General features: G+C 52.3%; 3 protein-coding genes across 7 annotated transcripts; 1 reads left to right on the forward strand and 2 right to left on the reverse strand.

Moving 5' to 3' along the window:
* Positions 1 to 94: 94 nt before the first annotated feature.
* dok1b (docking protein 1b) lies at positions 95 to 4,926 on the reverse strand. 3 transcript variants are annotated; one of them, XM_061763703.1, is made up of 5 exons: positions 4,116 to 4,926; positions 2,729 to 3,047; positions 2,381 to 2,467; positions 2,134 to 2,306; positions 95 to 1,925 (listed from the first exon to the last, which is right to left on the reverse strand). In XM_061763703.1, exons 1-5 carry the CDS (start codon positions 4,170 to 4,172, stop codon positions 591 to 593), a joined length of 1,971 nt encoding a protein of 656 aa, XP_061619687.1. In that variant the 5' UTR covers positions 4,173 to 4,926; the 3' UTR covers positions 95 to 590. The 3 variants fall into 3 exon arrangements, with proteins under 3 accessions (XP_061619687.1, XP_061619686.1, XP_061619688.1); XM_061763702.1 differs by having other exon boundaries at positions 2,381 to 2,477; positions 2,730 to 3,047; positions 4,116 to 4,925; XM_061763704.1 differs by lacking the exon at positions 2,729 to 3,047 and having other exon boundaries at positions 2,381 to 2,477.
* On the forward strand, positions 4,831 to 8,044 carry nagk (N-acetylglucosamine kinase). Of its 2 annotated transcripts, XM_061763711.1 has the most exons (10): positions 4,832 to 5,365; positions 5,558 to 5,642; positions 5,727 to 5,825; positions 5,889 to 6,030; positions 6,144 to 6,254; positions 6,814 to 6,926; positions 6,996 to 7,083; positions 7,335 to 7,429; positions 7,501 to 7,579; positions 7,654 to 8,044. In XM_061763711.1, exons 1-10 carry the CDS (start codon positions 5,223 to 5,225, stop codon positions 7,848 to 7,850), a joined length of 1,152 nt encoding a protein of 383 aa, XP_061619695.1. In that variant the 5' UTR covers positions 4,832 to 5,222; the 3' UTR covers positions 7,851 to 8,044. The 2 variants fall into 2 exon arrangements, with proteins under 2 accessions (XP_061619696.1, XP_061619695.1); XM_061763712.1 differs by lacking the exon at positions 7,501 to 7,579 and having other exon boundaries at positions 4,831 to 5,365.
* A 79-nt stretch (positions 8,045 to 8,123) lies between these two features.
* Positions 8,124 to 12,805, reverse strand: paip2b (poly(A) binding protein interacting protein 2B). 2 transcript variants are annotated; one of them, XM_061763718.1, is made up of 4 exons: positions 12,624 to 12,805; positions 10,394 to 10,560; positions 9,600 to 9,788; positions 8,124 to 9,519 (listed from the first exon to the last, which is right to left on the reverse strand). In XM_061763718.1, the coding sequence occupies exons 2-4, from the start codon at positions 10,547 to 10,549 to the stop codon at positions 9,463 to 9,465; spliced, it is 402 nt and encodes a 133-aa protein (XP_061619702.1). In that variant the 5' UTR covers positions 10,550 to 10,560; positions 12,624 to 12,805; the 3' UTR covers positions 8,124 to 9,462. The 2 variants fall into 2 exon arrangements, with proteins under 2 accessions (XP_061619702.1, XP_061619701.1); XM_061763717.1 differs by lacking the exon at positions 12,624 to 12,805 and adding an exon at positions 11,565 to 11,725.
* Between the last annotated feature and the right edge of the window lie 202 nt (positions 12,806 to 13,007).

The following is a 13,007-nucleotide window of genomic DNA, read 5'->3' on the forward strand; positions in this document are numbered from 1 at the left end:
CGGAGGAAGGGAAGTTGAGGATGAGGTCAGACAAAAAAAGTCTGTTTTACCAAGAATAACTATCAGATTGGTGGCAGATGTCCCCGACGAGGAATCTTTTCAAGATATTGTTTATTGTTAGTTATACTTCTAGACAGCCCAGCTGTTTCTTACATTTACACATATATTGCAGGTAGTTGCAAAGTCTCTTATGTGGCCAATAATGAAACAATGAGTCGACTTGCCCTTGCAGTTGAACAGACACGCGAGCCCTTCATGTCTATTTCCTTGACCCGAGTTGAGGCCTTGAGTTTGCAACGCGTGGCACCTGGGAAAGGGTTTCCACCATATGGAGCCCAACAAGTAAGCACCTCTGCTATTAAAGGAAAATCTTCTGGTCTCATTTTGCGGAGAAAAGAGCCAAGCCACTCTTTGGGATGGCTCGTTGTGCCATCTGAAGTATAACCGCACCGTGGCTTGCTTCGCCGCAGTCCAGAGCGCTCTCACCACCTCGCAGGTCTCCGTTGGGTGGATAAACGCCAACGAAAAGAATGCTTTTGCAAAATATAGAGCTATCCTTTTGAGCACTCAGATCCTCGCAAAGGCAACAGTCAAATGTTTCCCAAGTTGTCATAGATAATATCAGGCGAGCTCACTGGTGTCGCTTTGGACCGACTTGGCCACAACTTGCAAGGTTTTGAGACTTTGCTGTACAGCTCCCCGTCGCCTCGGCCCTCGCTGGCCCTAACGTTGTTGTTGTTGTTGTTGACATTATCGACCGGCTCGCCGTGTTTCCCCGGAGGCGACGGCACGGGCCCCTTCCGAGCCAAATTGCCCCTGCTGGGTTTGGGAGCGGTGACCGGTTTGGGCCACTTTGGAGCCGGCGGAGGTTGTCCTCCGCGGTTCAGGGGAGAATACTTGTGGGACTCTGAAGACTTTCCATGGGTGGGGGTGCTATAATTTCCCTCGGGTCCTGACAGGGAAGCCACCTCCTCCTGCCTCTTCTGGCTGCGAGGCTCCAAACGGGCTTCGTTGTAAATACTCGTCCCCGACGTGTTGGCGGAGTTCGAAATCCCTTTGGCAAAACCCTCCGGTTCGTCGTAGATGTGCTCCAGAGAAGTGAGAGGGGGCGACAGAGCTCCCTCCGCTTGCCCGCCGGGGGTTCGCTTGCTGCCTCCACACCTCCCGGCCCCATTCAGACTCAATGCGCTGGTCTTCTGGCTCAGTTCCAGGCTGATGCGGTCGTACACGTGGGAATATAGGTCCTGGGCTTTCCTGTGGCGATGCTCCATTTGAGCCCCGCCTCCGGAAGACTCGTCACCCACCGGTCGCAGGCGAGGGGGGTGCACTAGTGGCGCGGATGCAAGGACGTCCACCGGGTCAGAGTAGAGGCCGTCGGCCGCGTGCAGAGGCAGACGGACGGCGTCGATCGGCTCTGAATAAAGAGCGGCTTGTTCGTCGGGCGCGGAAGGACGCTTCGCCACGCCCTGGCCTCTCGGAGACCGCGGAGGCGTGTGTCCTCCGCTCGAAGCCCCCAGTATGGCCGGCAGTTCCGGCAAACTCCTCCCTTTGTGTTTATCGGCACCGCCGCTTGCGTGCCTTCTTGCCCCTCCTCCTCCGTCTCCTCCCTCCCTCTTCCCGAGCACACCGTCGGCGGAGCCCGGCTTGCTGCCACCCGAATCGCCGTCAGCCTCCCAGCTGCTGCAGCTGCTGCTGTCCCCGCTTCCGGGCGCCGCGACGCCGGCGTTGCGCACGTGCTGCAGAGATGGCGGGCACTCTGGGTCGAAGTAGACGGGGCAGCTGAGGGGACGCTCCTCGGCCAGGGCCTTCTGGGACTTGATGGCCCGGTCCACGAGCGTGAAGACCTCATTGCCTTGCTTGGTGTCAAAGGTGAAGTTACCGGGGCCTGAGTCACAGCGGCGCCCGGACTCGAAGGAAAACATCACCTGGAGAAGTAACGCAAAAATGTCAACGCTGCTAAAACAGGGCTCGCTTCCTTTCACGTCACTCTCATGACCACATTCACAACATTCTTTTTGACACCTCGACGACCTTTTCTCGAGCGGTGCACCGTCTCGTCTGCTCTGCATATTTAAAAAGGTCATTTCACACTTTGCAGCAACAAAGAGCCACCGCCACGATTCTTGCACCCACCCGGTCTCGTCCATATCTCCTCAGCAGCTTGTACGGCCAGACAAAGACGTTGCTCTTCGTTTTGGGCTCCCTCAAGACCAGGGCGTCGCGTTCAGCTTTCAGCCAGTAGTTGCCTGCCAGCCCGCAGCGGTCCGAAGCCTCCGTTCGCTGAACGCTCACCCAGAACTCGTTCGCTGTGGACATTTTTTGTTCAGAGTTATTGAACGATTCTGTGTGCAACAACTTTGGGCTTCTGTGGCATCCTCACCGTTCTCTCGAGAGTAATAGATGAGGTTCTCTGACATCTTCAGGTCTTGAGACTCCCCGTCAGATTCCCCATTGCCACCGCTGCCACCGCTGCCACCCTGCGGAGATACAAAGCCATCTTCAGGAAGTGTCTCATCAGTCGTCTACTACGTTCCCCTGCTCGAAAACCAGATGCCGAATAACAACCGGAGTGCCCTGGGCAATGCCAACCTGCTCTAGCTCCGACGCCAAAGCGCTAACGTTAGCAGCGTGCCGCCGGATCTCTCCGACGGATGGAAAGTCAGTCGTCAAAATGTTTGACTGCGGCAGGGAACGTTTTGGCCAACAGAAGCCAAAGACAAAAAGGATACCTGAAAGGCAATGTCGCACATGGTATCCATCCACTCCTTGGCGGCATTCTTCTCAGTGGCAAACACGTGGGTCTTGTCGTTGGTCTCCACGCAGAACGCCGCCATGTTGTCTTTGGGACAGTTCTCCGTCAGCGCCGGCAGAATGGAGATGCACTCGGACAAGCGGATAATCTTCTTGTCGAGCTTTCTGGTCTTCTCGTTGGAATTTGCACCCGAGCCGCCAACCGCGCCTCCCGACCCGGACGAGTCGAAGAACTCGAGGCGGGCGATGCCGTTTTGGCTGTTCGGGTAGAGGACGAACCAGTTCTTCTTCCATTTCTAATGGGCAGAAATAGAACAGGCCATTGTCAAACCCTCTTGGCATGATGCGCTTTATTTTCTTTTTTTGAGTAAATCGGACACGCCTGAGCTACAAGCGGTCTAGTTCTCTTCGATGCCGGGAGAAGCGTCCATCTGGCGCACAGAAAAATGGACGGAAGACAGGAAACGGGTGACAGGAAAAAGACAAAACGCAAACTGAAAATGTCGCCTAAGCCGTTTGCGCCGATACGCAGGCGACATTCAGATGATCGCGATCGCACTGTACTTGAACATTTGAACATGTTCACCGAGGGCCAACAGGGGGTGACTCGCAATACCAAAATAACTTGACCTCAGATCAGAACAAAAACCGAAAAAACCAACACCTCCGTTCTAGCTATTTTCAACTACTTCCTTCTTTCCGCAAACAATAAGTGGTGAAATGGTACTTTGGAGTTCATATTGTGTATGAAAGGCATTCACTTCGAGTTAATGTCAATTGTGGAGTGGTGATGTCAGGTCAGGAACTTGGGCCAGAATCTTCTGTTGGTCCGCGTCATATGACCAGAGAGAGAGGCGCACAACAGAGACAAAGACCCTCTTACAAATCCCCCACGAGGACGTGTGTTCTGTTCTTATCTGGAGGTGCGTTCAGAGCAAAAGGCAAGTTCGCGTGCAGGCCCGAGACTGATGAGCGGCCACAGGACCTCACGCCGTCATTTCCTCCTCAAACGCACAATGTGTGAACAATACAATGTTCGCTTTCAAAAAAAAAGACACATTTGTCTTCCGCGTTTGGCTGTGTGTAGCTCGCACGCACACACATTTAGCTCATCACAAGGCCAGCTGCCATTGTGCTTTTTTGGAGTGTTGTTGTTGTTGTTGTTGTGTTTATGATGTGCAGAATTTCAAGCGAGGACTATCACATTAGTCTATTTAACAGACAATGGTGAAAATAGCCTGCGAAGCAAGTATTTTCAGAATACCTCGTTTTGATTGTAATCTTTGACAATGATCTATTTTTATCCATCGGGCGCGACATGTTTATTAGCGTTTGACTTTGGTATAAGAAGAGCCAAAGGTTACCTTGCCAAACTTTTGATGCTGCACGTAAAGTCGTCCCTCCTTAACGTGGGCGTCCATGCCCCCGGCCTCCAGGGTCTCCAATTTGAACAGCGAATCCTCCCGAGTTTGTTGCCCTTCTTCTCGCTCCCCAACCCGCACCGCCGCACCGCCGCACCGCTACATCCCCGAACAACTTCCCCACTTCTCACACTTCCGCTGCCTGCCCGCGAAAAGGGCGAGAGCAGTTGCTGCAAAGCAAAAGCAGCAACTGCTCAAATAACATAAAAGATCCGATCGCCCACTGGCTGCTCCCGTCAATGATCGACGAGCTCCGAAACTTTGACCGTAACTTGGTCCTCTACTTGACGCTGATGATCTGATGGCTGCTGCGAGATTGGGCTGTGGGAAAGCTCACATCAAAAAGATCGCGCTTCCCCCCGACCTTTCAGTATAAAGGTCGTGCATACAAACCGACGCTGTGATTCCCAACCGGGGTGAGAGGTCGTCAGGGGTGCCATCGGAAATTAAATGCTGTTCCATTAGATAGCAGACGGTCTAATAATGTCGCCATTTGAATACGAATACGAAACAGAATACGTCACGGCGCTGTGTACGCTTATTGGAGTGGATCCGCTTTTGACCTAATGGACGCGAGTGTCCCGTGTTTTATTTTGAAGGTTCAGCGCCGCACATCCGCCCTGGACACGCGCTCCTCTTCTTCTCGCGCCTCCTCACTCTTGCGTAACGTCTCTTTTGCTCTCCGTCGTGTCACGGCGCACTTCCACGCCTTCTCGTCCTCGTGAAGGTGTTCAAACGTCAGCGAGACGATGACAAAGTCAAAGTCGAGACTTTGTCAAACCCCCTCCCTCGAGACGTCTCAGTCCGGGGAGTAGTTGAAGCGAGGTTTGGTGAGGACACGCCCACTCTGGCAGGAGAAGCGAGAATGCCTTTTTAATGGGCTGCAGATGCGTCGTGCTGGCTGCCGGCGTTTGTCCCAAAACAAGCAGCGCCCGCCACATTGTCATCACCGAAATTGTGTCCGCCGATGAAAAGCAGCATCAAGTATATCACTTCGGGACACGTCAACTTCTCTCATCTTGTATTTGTTGAGCCGGTCCGCGTTCCAAGATGCCAAGCGCCGATGAAGCACAATGCCGCCGCCTGCCGGTCGTTTGTGAGCATCGCAGCGTGCAGCTCTCACGAGATCGTCGCAATCGTGAGGAACCGAGCAGGAAGTGGACCATGGCGTCGGTGTTCGGTGGAGTCGAAGGGTGAGAATTGTTGTTCACTGTAGACGTGTTGGTGCTGTTCTTGGCCTGATCCCCGAAGACGTGACGTGACGTGACGTGACGTGGACGTGGTTACGTACCCGTGCTCCAATTTAGACACAGCGCAATAGTTAGGGACGTCAATGAAAGCTCTCGTGGTGGCGGATGTCACTAACTCCTGTGCGTCGTCTTCAGCGGGGGGACCCACTCCATGGCCGTGCTGGTGGCAGAAGATGGCAGAATCCTTGCAGAGACCGAGGGGCCCTCCACCAACCACTGGGTGAGCTTCAGCTTAAAGGCTTCTTCCCCAGTATGCTTGAAACATTGAAAATGGCTCTTCTGAACTTCACTCGTGTTTGCACAGTTGGTGGGCGTGGACAAATGTCTCGAAACCATCAATGAAATGGTCCAGAGAGCCAAGACGGAGGCGGGACTGGATCCGAATACGCCGCTCCGCTCTCTGGTGCGTCACGCGCTCGTTTCCCACTGGGCAGAATGTGATTGGTGTTGGTGTTGGTGTTCGCAGGGCATGTCTCTGAGCGGGGGCGAGCAGAAGGATGCCGTCGACCAACTGATCGTTCACATGCAAGAGCTGTTTCCCAATCTGAGCCAAAATTATGTCATCACCACTGACGCCATCGGTGCTATGGCCACCGCGAGTGATCGCGGCGAGTCGACGCGCCGACGTGTTTGCGCTCAAAGCAGGCTTGGCACTTTGTGGCTTTATCGCCGCATTTTCTAGCTACACCTGGAGTGTAAAGCTTTTGTCTTTTGTCACCAGGAGGCGTCGTCTTGATATCGGGGACGGGCTCCAACTGCAAATTAGTTCATCCGGACGGGTCCCAGATTGGCTGCGGCGGCTGGGGTCACATGATGGGCGACGAAGGATCCGGTAAGGAGGTCGGCCGATGAACATCCATCCGTTTTCTCTCGCACTTGAACGGCTGACACCCCGATAACCTATCGGTTATCTCGATGGCGGAGAGGCCGCGGTCCAGTCGGAACAGCGTTGCGAAATTGCCACCTGGCGTGGAAGTCTTTCTTTCTCCGCATCATCATTTTCCGCTTTTGTTGATGCCGAATTCCGGTTCCGGATAGACTTTCCCTGGATTTGCACAAACGCCTGCTCTGGGAGGTCGGTGACGGCGAGCTCGTAGCAGGCCTTCCGCCGCGCGCTCCGTCGGAAGCGGATCCCGTTTCGAGGAACTCGCCGCGGATTGCGTCAATTGTATTGTGCACTCGGTGAGCATGAAGCTTCTCAAACTGGCGCTGAACTGCAGTCGGGGGCAGAAAAACCTCCTGCCAGGTGGCAATCTTGGAACGCCGTCAACGTCAGTGTCGTGCTTCCATAAAGTGTCAAAGCTGAGGACCTCGTGTCAGGCCGAATGATACCTAAAAGCAAAATGGGAAAAACTGCACATTCCCTGACCCTCAGAACATGTTCTCCCCAGCTTTCTGGATCGCCCATTTGGCTGTAAAGACGGTGTTTGACGCCAGAGACAATCTGGCTCCACCTCCTCATGATGTTACGCACGTGAGAGAAGCAATGGAGCAGTATTTTAAGGTGAGATGGCCTCCAATCAGCCCAGCACTGCAGCTGGAACACTTTCAAATCCTGTGGGATTCTTCATAGGTGTCCGATCTAATGGGCATGCTGCCGCACCTGTACAGAAACTTCCAGAAGTCCCACTTTGCCGGTTTCTGTCAGAAGCTGGCTGAAGGTAGGAAGTGAGTCCCCGTTTCTAAACGCAAACAAAAGTGAGTGCGAGTCCCATCCGATTTTCATTGGACTGCAATTTAAGAATCTTTATATGTAGGCGGAAAGACAAAGGTCATGTTACCCGTTTGTCAACGGAGTAATACGGTATTGTCCGAAGTGATGCATTTGTAATGGAAATGGAACTATATTGTTTCTTTCCAGTACAAAGCTTTTGCTGGTCTCTGTTTTCTATTATTTGGCGGTTTGTCGCAGGCGCCGAGGCCGGCGATGCTCTGTGTCGATACGTGTTCGCTGAGGCTGGGAGAGTCCTCGCCAGGCACGTGCGCGCCATCCTTCCCGCGGCACAGGTGACGTACGCGCACGTCTCATCGTACGCTTCGGCATTTCCTCGGTTCAAAACGCTGCCAAACTCCTTTAGGCTCAACTGGGCGCCGACCTCGGCCTGCCCATCCTGTGCGTGGGCTCGGTGTGGAAAAGCTGGGAGCTTCTGAAACCTAGTCAGCATCCATCATCTTTGCCCTTCGACGCCATCGGACTAGCTTGTGAAACCTCTCATTGTGCCTCTTTCAAGGCTTCGTCGAGGTCCTGGATAAGGCGGCGGCGTCCGACGAGTTCAAGGGCCGCTTCCGTGGCTACAGTCTCCTGATGTTGAAGCGGTCGTCAGCGCTCGGAGGCGCCAGTCTCGGAGCTCGGAGTTCGGGTGCCGTCTTAAGGATGGACTACGCGGCCAATGTCAATGTCTTCTACCGCCACTCCTGCAAGCAATAGCACATTTGTATATGACATATGATCCTCGGGTGCCATGTACGGGATTGTGACGTCAATTCATCCCAATTCCACGAATTTGAGCGCTATATTCGTATTGTCCGTGATTGAGCGATGCCGCTTGCTCGTGACAGGCGGCCATTCGGGATGTTGCGTGTACATGCAAGGTGCTAAATACAAATACTTTGAAGAGTGAATGATTAGATTTTTTGAATCGTCAATCCCAACACGACTTCATTCTAGGTTCTTGTCATGTGTGAAGAAAACTCCAACCCATTTGTCTTTAACATCTTTATTTTTATTGGAATTAATACTCTGTCTCTTTGGACCTCTTTACTTTTGCGGCTTCTGTCAACTAACTCCAAAAAAAAACCAAAACGATGATTTTGTGTTGCACTATCCACCTGGCAAACATTCCTATCCGTGTCACCGGGGATGGCGCACCACACGGCGAGTTCTGCTTTGACCAGAACGGCACGATCAGCTGCAGTGTTCAAATAAACTGAACTCGACGCTATTGAAGTGAAATGTTCCTACTCATTAACGGTCACATTTATTACGCAGAAAAAAAACATTGAAACAGATTGAGAAGTGAACCCGATTGGACTTTTTTTTTTTCCCTATGACTCGTGACATAACCGGCTCAAGAGAAGAACTTCCTCATTCGAAAAGATAACCGAGACCATGCAAGAGGCCAAACAGTCCACCGCTTCGAAACCAGGCGGATGACGACGGTCACAATATGCTCCTACGCATCTCCTCCCGACACCCCAGGTTACCCGGTAGACTCAAAACAGGATGAGAAGGACAAACGGCAAACTGGAGGAGAGGCTATTTCAAAACCTGATGTGAGACTGGACACTTGTCGGGATGTCGAACAAATAAGAGATACCGGCGTTCCACACCAAATACTCTCACTCGCCAGGAATGAAAACGATTTCCACATCATCACGTATTTGGGTCGGAAGGACGGCCTTTGCGTACGAGTCGCATCCGGCAAAGTCGCAAAGGTCGCAGGCGTGAACGGATCGGCCTGCCGTAGCCGCACAGAGCGGCGAGACGCCCACCGAGTCCCCTGAAAAGTACAAGTCAAAGTCACCTCGCTGGTCTGGAAACCTTCAATCTCGTGGCTTTTATCCCCAATTTGATGAAATGCAAAATGTACATGACACACTTTTTTTTTCGGGTGGGGGGGGGGGGTCATTGAAGTTGTTGAGTCTGGCATCACTCCACGGTAGCTGCCTCATTTCCAGGGGACGTCAGTGAGAGTCCGCTTGCTCTGCGAAGCCTAGATGAGTATTCAGAAGTGCAGCGATGCACTGGCGCCCACTGTAGGGGCTGGACTTGTTAACACCCCCCGCCCCGATCCAAAGTGTCCCTCGGTTTACAAGAAACGAACAAGAAATAAAAAGAAAGGGAACAAAAACTGAAAAAGTCATCCCCCCACCCCCCGACTGGGCCTACCCACACAGTGGTACTTCAAGTGTGTGTATGAGAATCAGTGTGCTCACTCATGGCCGCCAGAGTCTCTGAGAATATGTGAGGACTGCTGTGTGTAGGTGTGTGCGTGCGTGCGTGTGTGTGCGTGTCGGCGCCATGGGGGTGAGGGGGACTCCTAGTATTTCTTTCCGGGGATGAACTCCTTTGCTTCAGGATTCAAAATGCTCTTCCTCTGCAGAAAAGGGGAGAAAAGGAACGTTGCAGGTTGTCAAAAGGTGTTCTCTCACTCTCACACTCCTTTTTTCTTCTCACCGCCACTTCCTCCACATTGTTGTGGTGTACGTTGACACCGACAGAAAGGCCGTTGAGCTGCTGCTGCAGTTGCTCCACCCCCTGGTTGTTGAGATCGCGCGACGGGATGAACCAGTGCTGGTCCTCTTCCTCCAGCATCTCCTGGAAGCAACGGTCCAGGAACTCTTGCTCCAGCAGCTCCTCTTCCACCTGCGGAGTTGTTTGGTTTTTTTATTTCAAGTACAAGGAAGTACATATATTGTGCAATTTTCAAGTGATCATTTTGCATGTTTTTTTTTTTTTTTAAACTCCTGCAAACTGTCGAGGCAAGTTGAAATGTTGAGTAGCGCAAAGGCAAAATGTTCCTGCGTGCCGTTTGTGTTGCTGCTCCACGTGTGTTAAAGTAGCAGTTGTTTGACAGTTTCTAGTTACCGCTACATCAATGCTCATTTCCATTAGCCCGTCTCTGGCATTTCAGTTCATGTTAGCATTAAGCTAGTGGACTTTTGTTCCAGGAAAGAATTTTTGGGTTGAACAATTTGGTGTTTTAAGACACAAAATGTAAATGTCTTGAACGTGAAGTCTGCTATGCCTCTTATTTGGAGAACTGTACAAGCAAGAGAGAAAACGGGCGCTAATGAATACACGAAAAAGTCTTCTTTTCGTAAGTTGAAGTGTGTTTGAAGCATGCGAAACAAAAAATGTTTCTTATAGGGTCTCTCATTGCAGATCGTTACCATTTCCGGGTGGCTCGGGAACGGAACGCCGCAACAAACGAGGGTTAAGGCAACCCCAAAGAAACTTTTTGTACAAACCTGTCTGTTGTACTCCTCCTCGTTCTCCATCCACATGTACTCGGCGAAGGGGTTGGCGTCGTTGTTGTCGCCCGCGTGCCCGTTAGCCACCGGCTCCTTGCCCTCCTTCCCCGGAGCGCCTCCTCCCGGTGACTTGGCCACCTCGGGACCGCTCATCTCAGCCGGCTCTACGCGGGAGAACAGAGGGGGGCGCGGTCAAGGTCGGAACGTTTGGTGTGCGATAACGTTGTAAAAGGTGACGATAAAACGAAAGTTGCCGCAGAAGAGCAAACGTGCAACAGTCTGCGAGCGTCGCAAAAGCCTCAGGGCGGCGAGGTACATCTGTCCTCGGCGGCGCTGTACAAAAACAATGACCCACGTTGACACTACATACAAACACGTGTGCAGGATTTGAATTTTACAGCTTGCAGAATCTGGTCCAGTTTGGCTTCATTGGTCCAAAACGTAACAGCACCCATATCCTTGTGCCTCTATCTACGCTAGCAACGTATGGTGACAGGCATAACAATGAAATGCTCCTCCACCAGATGATCGAAAGCATCATTTCGATCTCTCCACTTGTTGAGGCCTTTTTGTTTAGTGGCGTGCTAACGGTTTTCCCCCATGCCAAATATTTGCCTTGGCTCGGCAAAGGTCGGAGAAACGCTTCGTCCTCCAAACTGCATCGGTCGGAGTCAGCCTGGATGCAACAATCGGTGGCAAAAGCGCCAAGTGCTCAAGCCAATTGAGAGCAGGCCACGGGGGCGAGTGGGAGAGTTCACGTGAAGCTTCACGACAGCTTATGTGACGCGCACGTCGTCGTGGCTCTCTGGAGCAGGTGCCTGCCCGGGCCTACCTGCAAACTTGATCAGCTAAGATGCTACGATGCTAAGATGCTGTCAACGGGCAGGCCTGAAGACGGCCGCCGCCAGCCCGTCGCCAGCAGAAACTGCTGCGCGGCCGCTCTCGCGACACGACGACGACGACGACGACGACGACGCGCCCCCCCCCCCCCTCCCCCGAGCGATCCGAAGCCGAACTTGACGCCCGTGTGCGGCAAACAAAAGAGCCGCGATCCGCTGTGTGTTAGCACAGTGCTAACAGCGTGGCGGCGCAACAAAAACAAGGCAGCGCTGCGGGATTACAGTCGCCGTGCCCGCACAAAGGCGAAGGCGCCCGGCCTCGACGTTACCTGGCATCGTGCTCTTCAAGTGCGATTCCACGCGTGACGTGACACAAAAGTGGCTTCTGCCTCGCTTCCGTCGGGATTTCTGTGCAGCGACGCAATGGTGCGCGAGTTAGCTCGATCTCGTTAGCCGCCTTGCTAACCTGATCACGTGCTCCACGTTGCGTTGACGTGCTACGTGAAAATGCTTCATTCGCGTCTTCTCGGCGTTTCCACTGTTCTTGTTTTTTGGTGTGTATTATGATGATTATTGTATCGTGCTTGTTTGACCGGCCTCTATTATTATCCTTTGAACGTTTTACCTAAACGGGTTCATTCTTGCCACAAAGCGAATCATCTTCAAAGGTGACACTTGAAAAACGGAGTCGAGAGGTGATGTTGAATGCAGCACCCGAGCAACCGTGCTTTCGCCGTTGTGTTTAAAAAGTCGGAATTACTGCTTTTCTCTCCCGGACCGCCCTTTTTGAAGTATTTGTTGTTGTTTTTCTGCACGGGATGGGAAAAATGATGTTTTCTTGAACACAAACAATGAAAATCAATACATTTGCAAACTTCAAGTGTCAAAGCCTCACGAGTGACGTAACGTTAATCTGCTCCTGCGATGCAGACATGTGTCCTTGTAGTGAGGATTTTTATTTAGTGTCTTTATATAGACTGCTTTTCATGTCCGTGATGTCGACAGCCGTTCTTGGGGAAAGTGGACCCTTTTCTTAAAAAGGGGTCGCTTTCACCGGAGGACTCGGTTGTGACGCCACGGCGAGCCAAAATTCCGAGGTACTCGGAACGCGGCATTACACCAAAAACAAATAAATGCCTGCGTGGCTTCATAAAACCTTGTACATCACTAAAGAGGCAATGCACTCCATTTTATTGGACTTGTAAACGCCGAGCCTATTGAATGCAGCAGACGTCACTTTCTGTGTGGGAACTCCGCCACATGTTGACTTGTTGGGCTTCTGTGGAATTGTCCCCTAAGGCTTTTCACGAGAGCCAGATTGTCTCCCTCTTGTCTTCTTCTGGCAAACTTCTCGCCGACTTTTCACACGCAGACAAAACTCGACTCACCGAACAAGACGCAGTAAATCCGCGGGCGGCACACGATCCTCTCTCGCTCCGGATGTCACGCTGTCGCTAATTTGGAAGTTTTTCAAAGAACACGTGTCTTCTTTGACACTTGGCGTTGAAACGAGCGCAAGCGAGCCTGCTCAGCGGCATTCAGGAGCGAAGAGCCTTGTGCGTGTCGCCCTCGTCCAGCTGGAAGTTTCGCACATTGGTCGAAGGTGACGTCGATCAGCCCTTTGGCGCAGGCCAATTGGTCGCTCGCCCCACACGCCCCGCCTCCTGCACCCATTCACAGAAGTAAACAAAATGTACCCCGTGTTCTTCTTGGGCCATTTTTAATCAATGTGGCTTGTTAATATTTGACATCGTGAGCGTTTACGGAGCCTT

The sequence above is a fragment of the Phyllopteryx taeniolatus genome, chromosome 23, assembly GCF_024500385.1.
Source record: "Phyllopteryx taeniolatus isolate TA_2022b chromosome 23, UOR_Ptae_1.2, whole genome shotgun sequence".
NCBI lineage: Eukaryota > Metazoa > Chordata > Actinopteri > Syngnathiformes > Syngnathidae > Phyllopteryx > Phyllopteryx taeniolatus.